The 21,904-nt window shown below is 35.7% G+C and overlaps 2 protein-coding genes across 3 annotated transcripts; one reads left to right on the forward strand and one right to left on the reverse strand.

Moving 5' to 3' along the window:
* Positions 1 to 364: 364 nt before the first annotated feature.
* LOC142620404 (uncharacterized) lies at positions 365 to 1,111 on the reverse strand. Its single transcript, XM_075793776.1, has 2 exons — positions 929 to 1,111; positions 365 to 820 (listed from the first exon to the last, which is right to left on the reverse strand). The coding sequence occupies exons 1-2, from the start codon at positions 1,109 to 1,111 to the stop codon at positions 365 to 367; spliced, it is 639 nt and encodes a 212-aa protein (XP_075649891.1).
* A 15,856-nt stretch (positions 1,112 to 16,967) lies between these two features.
* LOC142619900 (eukaryotic peptide chain release factor subunit 1-3-like) lies at positions 16,968 to 21,201 on the forward strand. 2 transcript variants are annotated; one of them, XM_075793260.1, is made up of 3 exons: positions 16,968 to 17,097; positions 19,149 to 20,628; positions 20,759 to 21,201. In XM_075793260.1, the coding sequence occupies exon 2, from the start codon at positions 19,183 to 19,185 to the stop codon at positions 20,494 to 20,496; it is 1,314 nt and encodes a 437-aa protein (XP_075649375.1). In that variant the 5' UTR covers positions 16,968 to 17,097; positions 19,149 to 19,182; the 3' UTR covers positions 20,497 to 20,628; positions 20,759 to 21,201. The 2 variants fall into 2 exon arrangements, with proteins under 2 accessions (XP_075649375.1, XP_075649376.1); XM_075793261.1 differs by having other exon boundaries at positions 20,769 to 21,201.
* Positions 21,202 to 21,904: the final 703 nt, after the last annotated feature.

The following is a 21,904-nucleotide window of genomic DNA, read 5'->3' on the forward strand; positions in this document are numbered from 1 at the left end:
GGCATAGATGTTGTTGTGAACTAAATCTCTTAACTTCATTGTAGTCTTCCGCAAATCTTATCTCTCCCAATTCTTCTTTCATGTTGCTAAGCTTGGTAATGTCTTTCCAATTCTTGTGGAAAGTGGTCTGCCACTGAATGCATTGCTAGAGAGATGCTTGGACTTCATCATTGATTTCCACCTTTTGTTCTTGCTGTGAGTTCCTTTGTCACTCAACTTTTTTACGAGGCACTTTTGAAGCCTTAAAGTCTCACGAAGAGCATTTATTTTCTACTGTAGTGCTTGTTGGTTCACCTTTACATATGAATCTGCCGTATCTTCTCCCTCTGTCAAAGCTTCCTTTATAGGAATCCTCCAATCTTCTTCACATTGTTCCTCTTGGAACCTTTCCTTCAGCATCTCCATAATAGACTCCCAGGTTCGAATCACCCATTAATTTTAAATGCTTGATCCCCATTTTTAGGGCCTTGGCTAACCCAATTAGGTAGGCCTCATATCCCGCCGCATCGTTTGAACAAGGGAATTCTAATTTGAATGAATGCACCACGGCCTTGTCTTCTTCATGATACAAAACCACTCCCACTCCTCCTGATTGGGTAGTAGAAGACTCATCAAACTTCATCACCCATTGCTCTCTGACTTCTTCTGCCATAGCTACTTCCCATGGGACCTCGTCATCCAGCGGGAATTCTTCTTCTCCCGGGAGGTGCGCTAGCAAGTCTACTATAGCTAGGCTCTTTACTGCCTTGGGCATTCCTGCTTTCAAGTCGTATTGTGACAATTGTAACAACCATTGGGATATTCTACCGGAAAGAATTGGCTGCCACAACAAAACTTTGATTGCATGAGACTAAGTCATCAACCACACTTTGTAGGCCAGGAAATAATGGCGTAGTCTTTGCGAGGCATATGCTATGGCTAGGCATGCCCTTTTTGCCCTTGGGTAACGAGCTTCTGTATCCTTTAAGGCACGACTGATGTAGTAAACCGGTTGCTCCATGCCACCTCCGTCTTCTTGGGCAATCAATGCACCTATGGCATACGAGTTGGTGGCCAGGTAGAGTAACAATGGCTTTTTATGAATTGGGCCTTGCACAGTAGAAAGGTTCATCATGATCTGCTGCAGCCTTTTGAAGGCTGCCTACCGTGCTTCTTTCCACTCAAAGCTTTACCCCTTCTATCTCAGTGTGGAATACCCTGGCCGGTTGGGCCACTAGCTTGGCCTCAAAGTCCATATTCAATGTATGCACTACTAGCCCAGGATCCAATCTTGGCATTTCATTGAAATCCCATGCGAAGACATCTTTGAATTCTTTCAGCAACAGTATCAATTCTGATTTCTCCTTTTCTGACAATCTTGAGCTAATTGAGAGGGGTCTTGGTTCCTGTGGGTTTGACCCTGGGTTAATTTCCTCCAAATTTTTTTTTTTTGCCACGACCTGTACATCCTTTTCTACCACAACTTCTTTGTTTTTCACTTCATTACTCTCCTCCTCCAAGCTTTTTTGAACCACGCAACACACCAAATTTTTGTAGAAGGATGTTGCTGCTTCATCACAGACTAGAATGTTACTTGACCATGGTAGGTTGCAACAAATTGAATGGGTGTTGCGCTATGTCATGTCATGAAGTTTGAAGTTGCTGCAGATCAAGTGGCGGATGAATGTATACTTGTTGAAATGCAACAAGTAGTGCTTATTTCGCAGTGGGTAATGTTGCTACTACATATTGATCTCTAAGCACTTTGCAGAAGCTTTTTCGAATTTGCTGTAGAATGTGCCTTAGCCCCCAACATGTGAGACAACTGGATGAGTCCTTAGCTTTTTGTAGAAGGCTTCCTAAATTTTGTTGCAAAATGAGACAACCCCCAGCATACAAGAATAACCCCTTAGCTTTCAGCAGAAGGCTTCCCATATTTGCTGCAGGATGAGCTTTAGCCCCCAGTATGTGAGACAATTGGATGAGCTTGATATCACCCTCTCTTGGTGTTGATGCTCCATTATGTGGTTCATGCATTCTTCAGTAAAAAAAAAAGTTAGATGCCATAGATCTACAAGTTGCCATATTGTAGAAATTCTTCGTTGCTGGAGAATTTGGGAAAGAGTTACTTCCCAAGCATGCTTTGGCTTCGTTCCACCGTAGGCACAATTGCTTCCTATGTATTTTCTGCTACATATGATTGTGGCTATAGCTCCTTTGCAAACTTTTTCAAAAAAACTCACGACCATGGTTCCTTTGCAGGTTTGATTGAATGTAGCCCCCATTATGGGCTTTTGCCAAGAACTCACAACCATGGTTCCTTTGTTGGCCTCTAGCCAAGAATTCATGAACACGACCATTTTGCTAACTTTCGCTACTAAGACCCATATTTCTTGGATTTCTTCTTCGCTTGCTTTGAGTATGGGCATATTTAGATGGAGCTTGCTACGTCTCTTGCTTCATGGTTGGCTAGTAATAGCTAAGGGTAGAGGCTTCTAATGTAGAATATGCCCATGACGTGCCAAAATTTTTCTGGGACAACATGCTTCTTTATTCCTACAGCAGAATGCCCTTGCAACAGGACGCCTTCAATAAAAATCCACGTAATAGTTTTTTGCAGCAATAAGATAAGCAACTCTATCTACGACAGAATGTGAGCAATTGATTATGTTACTTCCCTCTTGTACACAAGCTAAAAGAAGGAGCTTTGAGTTTGTCACTGTTGCAAAGTTCTTCTAGGATGAGACATAGGCATCAATGAGCTTCATGACTTGAAGAGTGCTGGTGGAGTTGCATAGTTTGTAGTACAAGTGATCTGATACATTTTTTCTTAGAAATATCATAACAATCATGATCATTAATGCCACTCTAGGCATAAACCCTCCGAGGTGCTTCAAAGAAAACTTCTTAACTATTCAAGGTTGTTGAATCGGTTTGCTAGACCCGGTAATGGACAAAGAGCAGTTTGCAAGCAGCTTGTAGATTTGGGCTTCTTTATGGAGAGTGCGCAACAACTGAGGGGTTGGCTTCATCCCAAGGTCTGGACTTAATTTGAACACTTCACCACCTTGTCACATGCCTTCAATGTATTCTTTGGTTGAAAGCGGATGTTTCGATATCGCTGAATCGATTACTTCTCCCTCCTCCCTTCATGGATACTGATATATTTGCAGTTTGCACATCTTCACACTGTTGGTGTTCCCATGAATTTTTTATGGGGCAATGGTCACTTTTGTTGTAGAAGAAAATCACGTTGGATTTGTGATTGCACTTAGGAAGTTCAAGAATTCAATAATTTTGGGGTAGGATATTCTGCGAAAAGACTTGCTAGAATTCAATAAAAAATTCTGCTGCTGAATATTCTGAGGCAGAACATTCTGCACTTTTTAAATTCAGCAGATTCTGCCATGAACAGTTTACCGAAGGATCAGTACTTTCTGCCACGAAACTTCTGCGGCGCGACATTTTGCACTTATGGAAAAGTTTGCTGGAGGAAACATTCTGCACTTCTAAAATTTAGCAAATTCTGCTGTGAATAGTCTGCCGAAAGATCTGTACTTTCTACTACGAAATTTCTGCAGTAGGACATTTTGCACTTCTGAAAAAGTCTGTTGGAGGAAACATTCTACACTTCTAAAATTCAGCAGATTCTGCTATGAATAGTCTGTCGATGGATCTGTACTTTTTGCTACGAAATTTCTGCGGCAAGACATTCTGTACTTCTGAAAAAGTCTGCTGGAGGAAACATTCTGCACTTTTGAAATTCAGCAGATTCTGCTGTGAACAGTCTGCCGAAGGATCTGTACTGTCTGCTACGAAATTTTTGCAGTAGGACATTATGTACTTCTGAAAAAGTTTGCTAGAGGAAACATTCTGCACTTCTGAAATTCAGCAGATTCTGCTGTGAACAGTTTGCTAAAGGATCTGTACTATTTGCTACGAAATTTCTACGGCAGGACATTCTGCACTTCTGAAAAAGTCTGCTGAAGGATATTTCACAAAGGAAAAAATTTATTTGCCACAGTGTAGTAATGATGAAGGTTTTCCTTTGGCTTCTATAGCTTCATTTTTTTTTTTAGCTTTTGGCTCTTGAGGGGAAGTAGAGCTAGAATCACTAGCAAAAATTATTGAAACCTTTTGAGGGAATGAAGGGATTTTTTTCTTCTAAATGCTAGACTCGAAGGTGGAGATGGAGGGAGTTTAGAAAGCATCTAGTTATTCCTTAAAAGGAATGAGAGCAAAAAGGTGATAAGTGGCCTTTTAGGAGAGTTGCATGTTTGAATAAGTGGATTGCCACATGTCTTACATGCATGACAAGGAGAACAAGCGGCATTTAAAGGATAAGACCAAGTATTTGTAGTGATATTTTGCTACCACATTTTGAGGCAACACCATTGAACATCCTACTGCAATATTTCACCATAGCATTTTGCTCATGATACTGCTCTGTTTTAGCGTTGTTGTGTTCTACTACAGATTTCTGCTACGGTATTGTCCTGCCATAACGTTGCTGCAATATTCTACTATAGAATTCTGCAACACCGTTTTGCTATAATGTTGTCGTGATACTCTACCATAGAGTTCCACTATGGTACTGCTATGATCTTTTGGAAACTTTCATGAGGATATTGCTTGGACGGTTTAAGAACATCTGAATGTCTTGCATTGGTAAGGATTTGGAAACATGTTTGCGAGGGAGAGATATCTCATTCTCCCTATCTTGATCCCAACTCTCCAGTGAAGTCGCCAATTTAAATGTGTGGGCCTTTTTTTGCAAATGTTAGTTTGGGCCGCTAGCCACTACACTAGGCCCAAAGATTTCTAGATCAAAGAGTTGGGACTGGTCCAAGAGTAACCCTCCTTGGTCCGGCTTGTGCGCAAACGATGAGTCCAAGTCCTAGGGAAGAAGCTGCAAAGTGGGCTTATTTCTTGTTTCTGCCGCAGAAGGAATTTTCTCCAGAATCTATCGTAGGTCTGACTTTTCTGCTGTGCAGTAAAACTATCTGCTGTGCGATAAAGCTTTCTACTGTGCAATTAAGCCTTCTGCTGTGCTAATAGAGCTGTCTGCTGTGCAGTGAAGCTTTCTGCTATGTTAATAAAGCTGTCTGCTAGTAGTTAAGCTTCCTGCTATGCTAATAAAGTTGCCTGCTGCGAATGACTACTCTTCATTTTCTGCAGAAATACTTTTTTACTTCCTGCACACAAACAAATCTGAAACCAAAGAAAATACCAATCAAGCAAGTGTTAGCTTACATGGGTTAGCATATTCTCAAATATATACATACGTATATTCATAAATATACTTATACGTATACACAGAATATGAGAAACAAAATATATGTATATGTATATATATATATATATATATATATATATATATATATATATATATATATATATATATATATATATATATATATATACTTGTGGCAGGATAATAAGTCCAAAGTAAAACACGTAACAACAAATATAGAAGAAAGCTTTGGCAGGAAATGTTAAGATAACACGGTAAATACAATAAAAAGGTGTTACAGCAGAATAACTAGTACAGCAAGTAAAAATACCACAGCAGGACAACTGATGTGGCAGACATGATAAAAAACGTGCTACAGTAGGATAACTAAATGCAGCAGATTTAAGTTTTAATGAGTGAAATTAAATATATTTGCGCTCAAAATCAAATATTGAGTCTTCCCATAGAATAAGTAAACCAAGAAGGAACTCAAACCCCAAATTGAACAACCTTGTTATAGGCTCCTGCCATAAGCTTTTGCCATCAAAGTTGGCATTTTGGAGAATGGGCCTAAATGGCTACTAGCTATCATTTTTTGGGGACTTCAAAGAGTGGGTTTGCTAAGAGGGAGGGAAAAGATGGTCTATTGATGCATGCTCCTATTCCTGCCACGTTTTCTCTCTTCTTTTTACCACTTTCTTTCTTTCTCTCCGTTCTATTTTTTTTACTCTTAGTTTCCTAACTACTCTCTTGCCATAAATTTTTTTTCTCATTTGGGTCTTTTCCTTTAGGTGCTTCCTCTCTTGGGTCCCCTTCCCATTGGGTCTCCTGTGCTTCCTTCCTCCCCTTTCGGTTGTTTTTTTTTTTTTCTTATCCATGGCTACTTCCTTTTATAATGAGCTACTTTAATGAGATTTCTCCCTTTTACCCCTAGGGCTTCACCAATTGTTTTTGGTTTGTTGTGGGCATCTATTTAGGACTACCCACTGACCACTACCATTGTTCAGTTTGTTTGCTGCACCATTCTCATTTCACGACAAAATTCCTTTCGCTTGTTTTTGTTGTATACCTCTACCTTTTGGTTCATTGGGCTAACTTACTACCTAGCTCTATGACATGCATCAGATGGTCCCAACCATTTATTACTTCTTTTGTGTAAGATATCATCCCAGCAAGGTATACTCCTAAAAGAAGTTATGGCAAGAAACCAAATATAGACCCCCTTTTCCCCCCCACCACCAAACCACGCCCTCTGAATCTCCTTGACCGTGAGCCCACCTCCTTTGTATTGGCTGGGTACAGGTTGGTGGTGTCCCGACCTTTTGGTGCTTGCTCCTTTGTCTTCTTTCGTTCCTACGTCATTCTTGTTGTAGCAGATTAATTCTGTTTCGTCCTGCTGCGTGTTTTTTGTCTTATTTCTTCATGCGTTCCTGCTACATTTGTCATTTTCTTTGGTTTGACTTTCCTTCACATGATTCCTGCTGCTGACACTTCGTGCCGTTCCTTGTTTCTTTTCACCGTGCTTCTCTATATTAGCTTTCACGCCTATCTTTTTTCATCCAAAAGGATTTGGGCCTTTTGTGGGTCCAAATAATGTTGACTGTATCAAAAGGGTCTTGGGCCCAATTTATCTTCATCTGCTGAAGTCATCCTGCTAGAAAACTGCATTTTGCGGCAAAGCTGTGTTCTGCGGCAGATTCGTATTCTGCGGCAGATTTGTATTCTGCTGTAAATCGCTACTTCTTTCTTCAAACCTTGCTTTTCATAGGGCTTTCCTCCTATGGTCTTTTGCGTCTTGCAACTTATTAGGCTTTCTTCCTCATAGGCTTTTGGGTATGGATTTGCAAAAATGGGCATCAACATACATTTTGTGAGCAAATGGTGGAACTGCTCATTCTTAGCTTAGCTTTAATTCCTAACGATGCTTATAGATCATTCAATATAGATGATTGATCTATGCAATTTGTTTGAGAAATTTTATAATCAATATTTCAGTGAGCAAGAAAAAGTTCATTTGAGATTTCACTCAACATAAATTTCAAAACTTTCACTCAATAAATGATCTTAGATAAATTTTATTCTATGAAAGATCATTAGGGATCATAACTGTGATGTGAAATGCTTTTTTTTTTTTTTTTAAGGGAGGGCGGGGGGGGAATATTTTTGTATTTCTACAATGAATTAGACAATTTTTGTATACTTGTTAAAGTTTATGAATATGATGATAATATACCAAAGTTAATAATTTTGTATATAATATATTTATGAGCTATAATTAATATATCAATACTTTAATCCTGCCCCAAATACGGATGGTCGTGGCTAAATTGAACAATTGCATAAGCTTATTTTGGTCCATGTAAACAACCGACTTCTTTCCAATGGATGGACTAGAAAGGAGTCAAAGTCATTGTACAAGGACGTTGAAACTTGAAAGATACAAAGAACCACCCAGCCTTAGGGTATGTTTAGTTGGGTAGATTTTAGGGAGGATGGAAAAAAAAAAGTGCAAAATAGGAGAGAAAATGAGTGAGAATAGTGTTTAGTTGAGAGGGGGAGGAGGAGTGAAAAGTGGTGGAGCTCACAAGTTTTCTCTCCTCCCCATTCAAAATACAATCTCTCCAAATTAGAGAGAAAATTGGAGTAAAAAGTAGGAAAAATATTTGAACAAAACTGCCCCCACCTCTTTTAACGTTTTTAACGTTTTTTTTTTTCTTTTTTTCTTTTGACTTTTCCTTTGTAACGCTTGGTTTCTGTTTTTGTTTTTTGTTTTTTCTTTCTTTGGTTTTGTTAGGTGGTGGGTTCTTCTTCTTTTCCTCCTTTTTTTTTCTTAATTTTATTTTTATTATTTTTTTTAAGAAAACACTTTTGGATGATTTCTTATGCTATTTTTTGAAATATCCACTTTCATCTATACACAATTTTAAAAAAAAAAAAACTATAATGTGTTACTTTTTGTTTTATTTGAGAGGGACATGATGGTAAATTTATACAAACTTTATTTTCAACTAAACCAAAAAGTTTTCTATCCCTCCACTTTTCCACCCTCTCAACCAAACACAAATGAGAAAAACTAAAAATTTTTCTATCCTCCCACTTTTCTATCATCCCTCTATTTTCTATCCTCTCACTTTTTCATCCTCCCAACTAAACAGGCCCTTAGTGTGCGTTTGGTATTGGCTTAAAAAGCTAGTTTTTTTAACTATTCAGCTTATTTTTGCTACTATTTATGGATTTCATTACACTTTTTGGTACTATTCATCTCATTGTACTATTTCAGCTACCTTTTAGCTCTATCTATAGTACTTTCAGCAAAAAATTTTCAATTTCAGCTAAATAAGCTATTCCGAACAGCAACTGAATCCAAAATTTTGAGTTCAACTATAATCCTCAATAGAACCATAAAATAAATTGAAAATTGCAAGCGTTGCTTTTTATACCAGATATTTAACTTTTTAAAATGGCATAAATTACACACCACATTATAAATAACAAAGATAAAACAACTATTTGATCACAAACTTTGTCATTTCTTTGCTTAACCTTAAAAAGTTTTCCTCTCATTTTGTAACAATTGCATGAGTTTGATTTATCTCCAGTACTTTTTAAAAAATGAATCTAATTTTATTTTAATAAGAGATTGCTACATCACCTATTAACTAAATAATAGGTGGGTTTTAAAACTTATTACCACTTGCTATTATATATTTAAAACAATATGATATGTCCAGTTAAAAATATATCGGAGATAAGCCAAACCCCAACTGCACAACTTCAATGATTGCTCCTCTCTGTTGCCCATGTCCGTATATTAAGAATTCTAATGTGCGCCCTAACCTACAACATAAGCAATATCTTAGGATTCCTTTGGATATAGCTTAATTTGCTGAAAACTGAAAACATTGTAGCAAAATAATTTTTAAATGTGTAAATAGTACCGTGAGACCCATTTTTAATGAAAATATTGCTGAAAAGTGAGATTTGTGGATCCCGTGAACAGTGCACGGGACCAACTGATGTGCTGAAAAGTCAAATATTACGGCTACTGTTCATGAGCAGTAATTGAACAGTGAAATTTGTCTCCTAAAACGTGTGCCAAAAAAAAAATCACAAAACTCAAAACGCCAAACAGAGATAATTCCTATCCAAACGCTCACTTAGTTCTCAGATAGTCTCAAAGACCATATAGAAAAAGGGAAAATCATAATAGAAACAATCCAGGACAAATACAAATGCAAAATAAGAATGATAAATTGTATCTAGTGAAAGTCAAAATACTCTTTGATAATTACAGATTGTTAAGTGCTAAGTTTTTTTTAAAAAATTATTTCAGCAAAAATTGACACATAATAATCTATATGAATTTCTGTGTTATTTAGCAAAGATTTAAGGAAGAGTACAGCTTTGGACAGAGTTGAATAACATTTAAGCAATTAATCCAATTAGTTGGGATCAAGGTTGTATTGTGTGGACTATGCACATAATATAAGAGAAAGAGAGAGATAGAGAGAGAAAAGTAACCTCTATGCAAAACGGCCTAACATTGTCAGAATTGATTGCATGTATTACCTACTAGTACTGCATAAAAATGACAGCCTCTCAACTTGAGGCGCGTGCTAACCACGAACAACTTGTGAATCCAAAATTATAGTTCAAAGCTCTAATTTGAGTTCTATAAACCTGAACAAAAATAATAATTTACAACTGAACCGCTATACTTCTCATTATTATTTCACCATGTCCTTAGTATTTGCTGAGTATTGAATGCAGAATTAGTGATTAGGAGATAGGGAATATATATATATATATATATTAAAAATAATTGGTCAAAAGAATTGCTCATGAGAGCATTAGTATCAAATGTTTTAAATTTTTTAGCTTTTAATATCTCAAAAAGCCACTTTATCCATTTTATTACTTCACTTTAAAATATATCTAATATCAAAAGTTTTATTTTTTTAACACTTCATTTAAAATAATATAAACAACTCATTAAAATAATAAAAAAATACCACTACAAAATTTACAACAACCAACCACAACTCATCAACTCTAGCCACTGCCACCTCTACCACCAACCACAAACACTATGGCATCCATAACTCACCAACCACCACAAGAAAAAAAAAACCACAACCTATCACCACTCGCCACAAGACAACCCACCATCACATTCATAACCCACTGCCACAACCAAACCCACAGCCACCATCACCACCACAACCCACCGCCACAGCCAATATCAACCATCACCACCATTACAACCACCAATCCACAATACCCACACCCAAAATCAATCACCACCACCTCCACAATCAAAAATCCACAAGACCCACACCCTAAATCAACCACCACCACCACCACTACAACCACCAATCCACAAGACCTACCCCCCAAATCAAGTACCACCATGGTACCACCGCCAATCCATAATACTCACTCCAAAAATCAACTACAACCACCAATCCACAAGACCCACACCTAAAATCAACCACCACCACCACCTCCATGGCCACCAATCCACAAAAACCACTCTTAAAATCAACGACCACCACCATCACCATAGCAACTCACACAAACCCACTCACACAAACCCATACCAATAGCTCAGGCACAAACCAAGACAACCACCAATAAGTACAAACCACCACGACGACGAGAAGAGAGAGACGAGGATGAGGACGAGCAACCTTGAGCCATTGTGTGAGAAGATAGAGGTGACGGAGGAGAAGTGAGATAGAGAGAGTGGAGAGAATGGGAATGGCCGAATGGGTTGTGGGCAAGAGCGGAGAGGATAGACAAAGGAGTATGAAGAATAAAATCAAATAAAAAATCTATAACATTTAGTTGCAATGAGCTGTTATTACTAGCAGCTCATTGTAGCTAGGTGCCAAAATTTTAAGATATAGCATCATTGATGGAGCTAATTTTTTGTGTTTGGAGCTATAAAAATTGCATTTCATCCCTTTTACAACCTTTGTTATAAATGCTCTGAGCATGAGCATAAACTGTATAGCTCATAATGCCTTTAGATCATCTAGCTACTAGTTATGACAGATGAGGTTAGTTGCCCATATGTTTTACCAGCTAAAAGCGAGTTCAAATAGCTCTTCTTTAGAAGGGTTCCTTGTGTTATCAAAAAGAATTAAAAAAGAAAAAGAAAAAAAGAGATTGATCAAAAGAATCAACTATCAAAAATTAATATCAATAAATCTAAGATATCAAGTTATTTCAAAGGACAACTTGACATAATTTTATCGTACTTTTTAAAAGTGTGTTTGTGTTATGATTCTAGTGTCCCACATTGGTTAAGTGTGAGCTTAACCATGTGTTTATAAACTCTTGGGCACCCCTCCCCTTGCAAGTCGGTTTTCAAGGGTGAGTTCTACCCATGTGTTTGTAACATTTGGTATCAAAGCCAACCATTACCCCAATTAATTGGGTGTAGCTCATTGAGTATGGGATCAAATGAGTTGCAACTTTGTGGTCGGATCTCGAAAGGGGCGACCTAGAGGCTAGATTAAAATTATTGATAGCTGAGTGAAGCCACCAAAAAGAGAAAGGGCTACCAACGGGTCAGTGTCGCTAGAGTGAGCCGTCGTGGACGTCGGCTGCGGAACGTAGTTGTATGTTATGATCCTAGTGTCCCACATTGGTTAAGTGTAAGCAGTGTAAGCTTAACCATGTGTTTATAAACCCTTGGGCACCCTCCCATTGTAAACCGGTTTTCAATGGTGAGTTTTACCCACGAGTTTGTAACAGTTTGCATGCTAATTAGATATAAGTCTGAAGTCGTCATGAAAACATAACAATAAGTTATAGTATCAAGTTTGAAAAATAATGTAAATCAAATCAATGAAGGGCTTGAGTAGAACCACTTGATTCAATTTTAATATTAGTCAATATAGTAGGGGGAGCCGGGGAGGGGGACAATCAATATATCTAAAGGGACTCCGAGGTAAAAAAAAAAAAATATATATATATATATATATATATCTAAAAGGGTTTTGCAGGAATCCTTAGGGCCCCTCAATTCACAAAATAATAAATATAAGTATGTTGTGAGCAAGCAATTAGTCTTAAGGTACTAGAAAAATAACAGCTTCTACAAAATTACTAAATTAGAGATAAGACTGCCAACTTACCACCTATCCCGTACCATTTTAGAAGTAAAAGCCCTATGCACAAGGTATTAGGACAATGACTAGGTATCGAGCTCGTTTAGGATTGCTATAAAAGTAGAGCTTTAAGTAATAGAGTTTTGGATGTGGATTTTTAACCGAAAAGAGCTTTAGCATTTGGGGAAATTATTATGTACTCCTGGAGTACCATAAACGCGTACTCCCTCCTCTCACATGAATGGTGGGACCTACTAATTAGATTCATGGTAGAACCCACCATTTATGTGAGAGAAATGAGTATGCATTTATGATACTCCGAGAGTAACTAATAATTTTCCTAGCATTTGTAGCTTTTGACAAACTACAATGATGAAGTGCATTGAAGTTATCGCCCTTTGGTGACCAAATTAATAGTGTTTAGATATGAGAAATAACAAAAGAGAACATAATATAAATGCTTTGTATTTTCATTCTTAAATTTAATTAATTCAATCAATGACCAATTATTTTATTGGGTAAATTTCACAAATATATCATGAGATTTGGACTAATGTCAATTAAGTCTAAAATATTTAAAAACTGACCACTTTAGTCCTTAAACCCAAACGACTTATAACACCGTTACCTTTTTTGTTTTTGTTTTACTCTCTCTATGTTAGACCTCTCTAAATCTCTCTTTTGTCCCAAAGCTCTTATTTCTCTTCTCTCTCTCTAGCTTCCTCGTCCCTCTCTCTAACCTCTCTTTGTCTTTGCGATGTGCCGCGAAGGTCGGTTTGCGGTGGTTTGTGAGTTTTGATTAGATCCGTGTTGGAAGATTTGGGGTTTTTGGTGAGTTGGTTTTAGAATTTTGTGGGTTTTAGTTTGGATTGGAGTTGGAGTAGTTGGGTTTTTTTATTTGGATCGGCGAAGGTGTGTGGCTGTCGCCTCTAGAATTTCCCATGTCGATTTATCCTCCATAGTCACTATCACAAAAAGCACATGCTACCACGTTCTCAACTAGGCCGTGATCCAGACATTTCCAACCTTCACACTCTACGGGTCACTCACTAAAAGTAGAGAGTTGCAGTTGCAAGTGGATGAGGTCATGAATCAAAAGAGTGGGAAGCTCCTAAGGTGACTTTCACACTCAGCAGGCCACTCATTGATTCAACTTGGTTACAACATAGAGATGCGATGGAGATTTTTCATGAAGTGCTGAGTTTTCGTAATGGAGTGAGTTATGCTGGGGTTTGACATTTTTGTGAATTTGAGAAGATTTTTTTGGGGGCTTTAGCTTAGAGGAGGTTTTGATTTGTTGGGTTTGGTTTTGGGTTTGAAGTTGAGATTGAATTTTGATTTTGAGTTGAGGTTGATTTTTGGTATGGTTCTTGATTGCAGGTTCTTTGATTTGGGTTTAAATATTCAAATGAATTGATTTGTTGTGTTTTACTCTCACTAAATGAAAATTTGTTTTAATTGTTGGTTCCATTCAAGCTTTTTTTTTTTTTTTTTCTTGTTTGTTTATTGGGAACATGTGCTTCAATTTCTTCTTCTTCTAATCCAAGTCAGAGAAGGAGAGGAGAGAGATTGAAGGAGACAGATGAGAGAAAGAAGAGAGTTTTGGAATAGAATTAAAAATAGGCAATGGTGTTACAAGCTGTTTGGGTTTAAGGACTGAAGTTGTCAGTTTTTAAATCCTTTGGACTTGATTGGTATTAGGCCAAACCTTAGGGTATGTTAGTGAAACTTACCCTATTTTATTTTTATTTTTATTTTACTTTTATTAGCTCTCCTCTTTCTCAATATGGGTGGGTATTAGCCAAAAGCTTTATAACTTTATTGACACCTTTCTATGTACAAAGTGCTTGGGCATTTAAGAGGGGTGGGTGAAAAAATGATTTGAGTTATGGAGTTAGTATATAGTAACTATCTCAAAAAGAAAAAAGAAAAAAGAGTGCACATTAGGTGTCATTTTGGAAAATAAACAATAAACACCCACATTTAGGTCAATTCCTTATTTTTATTATAAACATTTGGAATAATATACTAAAAAGCTTTAACCTAAGCTTTAGCTTAAAGTTGTTTAGCAAAGAGAAAAGGCTATTTAACAAAATTGTCAAACAAGAGTAGAGTTGTGCAGCCAACCTGTCAAAACCGACTCGATCCAACCCAACCTGCTGGGTTAGGTCGATTTTTAGGGGTTGTTGGGTTGGGTTTGGTTGTGAATATTTTTTTACAATGTGTTGAGTTGGGTTCAGGTTATTAAATTTACAAATCCGCCTAACCTGACCTGACCGACATATATTTAATATATATTTAAAATTAAAAAATATATATATATAAATTTTTAAAAAATACTTTTTTGCCTCCCTTCCTAAATAAAACCCTAACTATAAGTTCTCCTCATTTCAATCTCCTTCTTATCTCATCTCTCTCTCTCGTCACTCCCACTCCTATTTTGAGCCCTAAATAAAATTCAAACCCTATGTTCTCCTCATATAATTTGTGTTGGTTTGGTGTTATGCTTAGGATTATTTGGTTATAAACTTTTTCATATTTGTGATGATGTTGTTCTAATGCTCAATTTAATAATAATAATAATAATAATTGTCCAACTCGATCTACATGAGTTGGGTTGGGTTGGACCCTTGTGATGAATTGGGTTGGGTTGGATTTTTTTAAGCCACCATGTGGATTGGGTTAAAAAAACCCCTCAACCCGACCAAATTTGATCCATACACACTCCTAAACACAGGTGGTTTATTTTGCCATTTTTTCCCCTTCAAATGCAATACTAGGCAAGTATAATTCCATAATAGCAACAAGACCATCGAGTTTACTAATAAGACACATGATATGTATGGACTCTTTAGCAAGATATGTATGTACCTATATCTGACATCACTTTTTTACTTACCAATAACAAGTTGCCACCTAAGATTTATTTTTTTCCCCTTCAAATGCAATACTAGGCAAGTATAATTCCATAATAGCAACAAGACCATCGAGTTTACTAATAAGACACATGATATGTATGGATTCTTTAGCAGGATATGTATGTACTTATATAGGACATCATTTTTTTACTTACCAATAACAAGTTGCCACCTAAGATTTATTATGAGAATTTTGTGGATGTAGTATTTCTATATCTATACATACAAATTCTCTAACAAACTTCTTGCTTTCCTTAAAAATAACCGTAGTTTAAAATGGGAAAAAAGGTACATAGTATACCACAATTGGTGAAATATGAGTAAAACATAAAAAGTAAAATAAAATATTTCTATTTAGATATATCTTTATTTTATAAGCTATAATTTATATACTATATAATAAAATTTGAATCCTAAAAACCATAATTTTGTCAGGTTGATGCTCTACCTAATTGCTATGTGCCTACTCCTTTAAATAATAGTTTTACACTAATACTATTAACATTTTGCTACCAGATTTTTGATTCACATATGTTTTTCAATTTATGTACCAGCTACTTATTGTTTCTCAATAAAAATATATAATTATATACATTCATGAACAAAATTATGCAATATTCATAGCCTTCAACTAAAAACTATAATATTCACAAAGGGTGGACAAACCAACACGTAAAGTCATTCCACCCCTTGCCCTTAAGTTAAAGGACACCCCCCCAACCAGCATGGTTGGATAGCCATTTAACTTTGGTAGAATAAATTGAGGGTTTCCCACAAATCAACTAATAACTATAATAAAATAAAAAGTATAATATTATTTTGATTTCTAAATTTTATCTAAATTTGTTTTTATATCTAAATTTTAAAAATTTTGATTTTCGTTCCTAACTATTGAAAATATTCTTTTCATCTATATTTTTGTCTATAAACAAGTAAAAAAACTCTTTGCAAAATTTAAGAATGAAAAAAAGAACTTTTTAAATTTTAAGAACGAAAAATAAACTTTTAATAAAATTTAGAGACCAAAATAATATTTTACTATAAAAAAATTTACATATTTAACAGATCAGATTAGGGCAAATAGATTGAAACTCCCCATTACCCTTTCGCCAATCCACTAAATTTTATTGCCCTGATATTGCTCTCTATATTTTAGCTTCTCTTAATTCCTTTTTTCTTTTCTTTTTTTGTTTGGTCTACAATCTCGCTTATTGGGCTGTGCACTGCAAGTGGGATGGATAAATATCTTCTCGCTTATTGGGCTGTGCACTGCAAGTGGGATGGATAAATATCTCCTCTCTCTCTCTGATTTGATATTTTTAGACTCTAGAATCTAGAGATGGTTTTGACTTTTTTGTTTTCTTTTAAATTTATATATATATACTACTAATAAGATTTTTTGAATTTTAATATTTTGAATATCAAAATATCTTCGTACAGTTGTTTAAAAATAAAAAATATATTCACACAAATTTTTAAACTTCCTAAAATACTCTTATTTATTAGTTAACTAATTTTAAATAAAAAAACACAAATGAGTTATAAGAGTAATTTAAATAAGTATATATATATATATATTTTATTTGAATTTTCAAATTTACGTTATTCTTACTTATATAAGTAATTTTTTTTAATTTTTCATTAAAAATAAAATCATAAATTCAAGTCAAACCAAAACTCAAAAATAAAATTTTAACCCGGCCCACCAACCCCTCTAAACAAACACATAAGAGAGCCGAAAAAGTAAAAGGGAATCACTAGTCTACACTCCACAAACAATCTCTTATTCTTTTTGCTTTTTAATCAAACCTCGCCGACCTACAATTCTCTCACAAAACCACCTTGAAAGGTCCGTCCACCTCTCTCTCTCTCTCTCTCTCAATTCGAACATGTTTTGTACTTAGTTTTTCCAGAATTCTGTGATTTGTTGTTATTGTTGCGTTTTTCTCTTTGATTTTTCGTGATTTCTAATGATTCGAATATGTTATTTGTCTCTGATTTGTTGTTGGATATATCTGATTATAAATTATGTAGTTGCCTGATTTGATTGTTGTGGTTTTTTTTTTTTTTTTTTCCGTTAAATTATTTAATTTTGTCTTTATATTTCCTAGATTTTAGTGCACAATTTAATTTTAAAAAAAAATTATTTTATTGCCATTAAATGTTCTGTATTTTGTTTAAACTATTATTGATTTGTAAGCTAGCAATCTTAGTTTGGTAGTTTTTGAAGGACTGTGTGTGAGCTTTTGCTCTTTGTTTGTTATGTTTGTTCCAATATAATTTCTGAATTATATATATATATATTTTTAAAAACTATTCTAATATTTATTATTTTCAAAAAATTCAGTTAAAATCTAATAATTTTTAATTTGTTTTGATAACATAGGAAACCTTTTTAAAGAAAAGAACCTGATGGGCTAATTTTTAATTCTTTCTGTTTTGGTGCTTGTTTCATTCTTGATCTTCTTACTAAATAAATACATAATTTGGGGAAAACTTTTATGCTCCAAACAGGACTTGCAAAATTTGGAGAAATACATGAGTTTCGCTATGATTGTTTGCTCTGTTCTGATTTCTGTTTTTGGGGTTTTTTTTTTTTTTGATTTAAAGCATTTGCTCTTTCATGTTCTGTGGCTGTTGGACCTTTTTTAACAAAACTGTGTTACCTTTATTTATTTAGCTGTTTGGTTTCTCGACCTATATGTGTTAATTGCAGAGGTACTTTGCCACAGATTCATGATAAAAACAAGTCATAGCTTTAATGTTACTCCATGTTCTCAATTTATGTGTGATGTTATACTTTTTGGTGGATACCCTCCTATTTATGTGATACCCAATGTATTGAAACATTTTGGCTAGTAAGCACTTTTGAAATTATATTTTAGTATCACAAGTGGAGAATTGACTATTAAGTTTAATTTGAAAGTAGTTTGGCATTGAAGGAATAATATATCAAGTGGGATTATATTATATTTTCAAGTTCATGTTAGTAAGATTTTGTTTTTGGAATCCATGTGGTGGTATATGTCTATATGCACTCACGTATAGTATTTTCAAGTAGACTCAGTTGGTATCAATTTCACTGCAACATTGCGAATGTGAGGAAGTTTGTTAAATTGGAAGCAATTCTAGTAATACCTACGGGAGTGTTTGGTTCGCCGCGATGTTACATTATACCATAATATTACATTATTGTAATCTTACATTAATGTAATCTCAAAACAAGAATACAACATTACATTGTTTAGGAAGGTGATGAGATTAAGGTAATGTGATATATTTTGTAATTTTAGATTATGGTAATGTTAGGAAAAATAAAATAAACCAAAAATCTTAATGTCACATTATCGTAATGTGCATTATATCAAGGGCACATCACAGTGAACCAAACTCCCCCGGTAGTGTTTTATTAACCTCATCATAAGAGTGCTATGTTGTTATCACTCCATGTTTCTTAATACTATGTAATGATGTGATACTGTCTCATTTTGGCCAGTAATGTGGCTGGAGATAGACATGTTCTTTTGGAATATGTTGATAGTTTTATTGTTGGAAGGTTGAAACTTCACTTCAATTAGGTATTCTGGATTGTGTCAACTTGGTAATAGTTGGTTTATATTGCTAATAGTGTTTTGGAGTTGCTAGACATAACTTATGATTGGTTCTGATGATATATATACACACACACACATATATGTATGTATTTTTTTTTTCTGATTCACCAATTAATACACAGCCTCCATGAGTTACATAACTTGTGTCCATGCATATGTGACCTTTTTTTCTTCTTGATATTTTATCTTTCACTTTTTTTTTCACTGTTGATTTTGGAATCCTAGCATTTTTGCTAGTCTCATATTTGTTCTGAAATGTGTAATTTGATTTATGCTGTCTGTGCAGGTAATCAACTACTTTTTCTGTATCTACTATCACAATGGCAGATGGTCAAGAAGCTGATAAGAACATTGAGATATGGAAGATCAAGAAATTGATCAAAGCTCTCGAAGCTGCTAGAGGCAATGGTACAAGCATGATTTCTCTAATCATGCCTCCACGAGATCAAGTATCCCGTGTTACCAAGATGTTGGGTGATGAATTTGGCACTGCCTCCAACATTAAAAGTAGGGTGAATCGCCAGTCTGTGCTTGGGGCAATTACATCTGCACAGCAAAGACTTAAACTTTACAACAAAGTTCCTCCCAATGGGCTTGTGCTCTACACGGGAACAATTGTAACTGATGATGGGAAGGAAAAGAAGGTCACAATCGATTTTGAGCCGTTTAGGCCAATTAATGCATCCCTCTACCTTTGTGACAACAAGTTTCATACAGAAGCGCTGAATGAGCTTTTAGAATCTGATGACAAGTTTGGTTTTATTATCATGGATGGTAATGGGACCCTTTTTGGGACTTTGAGTGGTAATACCAGAGAGATTCTTCATAAATTTAGTGTTGACCTTCCAAAGAAGCATGGAAGAGGTGGGCAATCAGCTCTACGGTTTGCTCGTCTTCGAATGGAGAAGCGCCACAACTATGTGAGGAAGACAGCGGAACTCGCCACTCAATTTTACATCAATGCTGCCACCAGCCAACCCAATGTTTCAGGTTTAATACTTGCTGGGTCTGCTGACTTCAAAACTGAGCTAAGTCAGTCAGACATGTTTGATCCTCGTCTTCAAGCCAAAATATTAAATGTGGTAGATGTCTCTTATGGAGGGGAGAATGGTTTCAATCAGGCCATTGAGCTGTCATCAGAGATCCTGTCCAATGTGAAATTTATTCAGGAGAAGCGCTTGATCGGCAAATATTTCGAGGAGATTAGCCAGGACACTGGGAAATATGTTTTCGGTGTGGATGATACGCTGAAAACTTTGGAGATGGGTGCTGTTGAGATACTTATTGTATGGGAAAATCTGGATATTAATAGGTATATGTTAAAAAATAGCACTACCGGTGAGATTATCATAAAGCACTTGAATAAGGAGCAAGAGGCTGATCAGAGTAATTTCCGTGCTCCTGTTAGCTCTGCTGAATTAGAGGTGCAGGAAAAGACATCTCTGCTGGAGTGGTTTGCTACTGAATACAAGAAGTTTGGTTGTACACTTGAATTTGTCACCAACAAATCTCAAGAGGGATCCCAGTTCTGCAGAGGTTTTGGTGGGATTGGGGGAATACTCCGTTACCAGCTTGATATAAGATCATTTGATGAGGTTTCTGACGATGGTGAAGTTTATGATGATTCTGAATAGCAGTCAATGAACTTTTCCCCAATGCTGGTGCAGGAGAATGGGGGCAAAAAGGCCTGCACCAGAGCGCAATATGCGCATGCTGCTGCTGCCCCGGAGTTGGAATTTGGATCTCAAAACCCTTGCACAATATGTGTAAGTTTTTTATTTTGTTTTCTTCTCTTTTCTAATGCTTCTACTAATTTTTCAGATGGCACTTGATTGAATTTTTATTCCCTAACTCTGTTTTGGATATTTTGTTTCCATGGTCTCTTTTTTCTTGAAGGAGATTGCAGAAATACCTGGGAATCTTAATTGGGTGATTTCATCTATATTTTGGATTATTCTGAAAAAAAAAAAAAATTGGAATTATGTTTCTTGGATGGGAGCAGCATGAAGGGAGTCACATGAAGAATAATGTGCTGTATTAGGTATTTCCATTGCTTCGGGGGATTGTGAGCTACCTCTTATCGCTATATCAAGTTTGCTTGTTGACTGATCGAGATTCCGCAGTTCTCTGAGCCTGTGGTTTTGTGGAAACTGCTATTTTCGAAACTGCTCTGTTATGTCCTCGTGAAGTTTACTCCATCATTATGACTTTTAATTTATGTTTTTAATTCTGTTGAACACATTTATCATTAGCATATATGTTTGGTGGATGTCATTGGTGGATTGGATTCTAGATACAATCCTAGTTTCCATACTACAATAATATTATATTTATATTAAGTATTGGGTTTGATTGATTAGGTAAAAGAACATAAATTGCTGTAGGCACCGAAAACCTACACGTAAATTTTCACTCCCATCTCACATTTGTATCTTAAGTGGGACTCTGAGTGTTGTGATTGCTTGTGAGAAGGGAGTAAAAAATTGTGGTTTTCTCAATGCCTGTAGCACCACTCTGTGTGGTTTATATATCTTATATTTTTATCACATGGGTTGTGTGCGTTTCTTTGGAGCCAATGCCCATGCCGACCTTCTGCAGGTGGAAAAAGGAAAATATGCCCGGCCATCAGATTTTGAATGTGAATTTTTAAAATTTAACTGTTTGATTACATATGACTTCCTTAATTTACCAATTTTTTTGTGGAAAATACTCACTGTTTCATACAAACCTAAGAGTTAAGACTACAAGGTTTCCTTTTAAAAATACAATCAGACAAGTAGTACACGTAGAAATGGAAAAAGAATATTATTATTTTTATCATATAAACTTAAAAAAAGGGACCTGACCCGAGACTTGACTAGGCCCAGCCCTTGTGGATTCAGGTTGTGGGTTAGGTATAAAACTGACCAGACTCGATCCACGTTCAGACTTACTCCATTTTAGAAATTGTGAAGAACAGTGTGTGTGTGTATATATATATATATATCCTAATCAGTTTTTTCTTAAGTAAATCATTGATTTCATTTTTTTCAAAATTCAACA

Source organism: Castanea sativa, chromosome 12, assembly GCF_040712315.1.
Source record: "Castanea sativa cultivar Marrone di Chiusa Pesio chromosome 12, ASM4071231v1".
Lineage (NCBI taxonomy): Eukaryota > Viridiplantae > Streptophyta > Magnoliopsida > Fagales > Fagaceae > Castanea > Castanea sativa.

Excerpts from the sequence above, each read along its gene's own strand:
- LOC142619900 (XM_075793260.1), top strand. The coding sequence starts at position 19,183 with ATGGCAGATGGTCAAGAAGCTGATAAGAACATTGAGATATGGAAGATC.
- LOC142620404 (XM_075793776.1), bottom strand. The coding sequence starts at position 1,111 with ATGAACCTTTCTACTGTGCAAGGCCCAATTCATAAAAAGCCATTGTTA. Across the intron at positions 821-928 it reads GTTACCCAAGGGCAAAAAGG|CCAATTCTTTCCGGTAGAAT; the intron begins GCATGCCTAGCC and ends TTGTTGTGGCAG.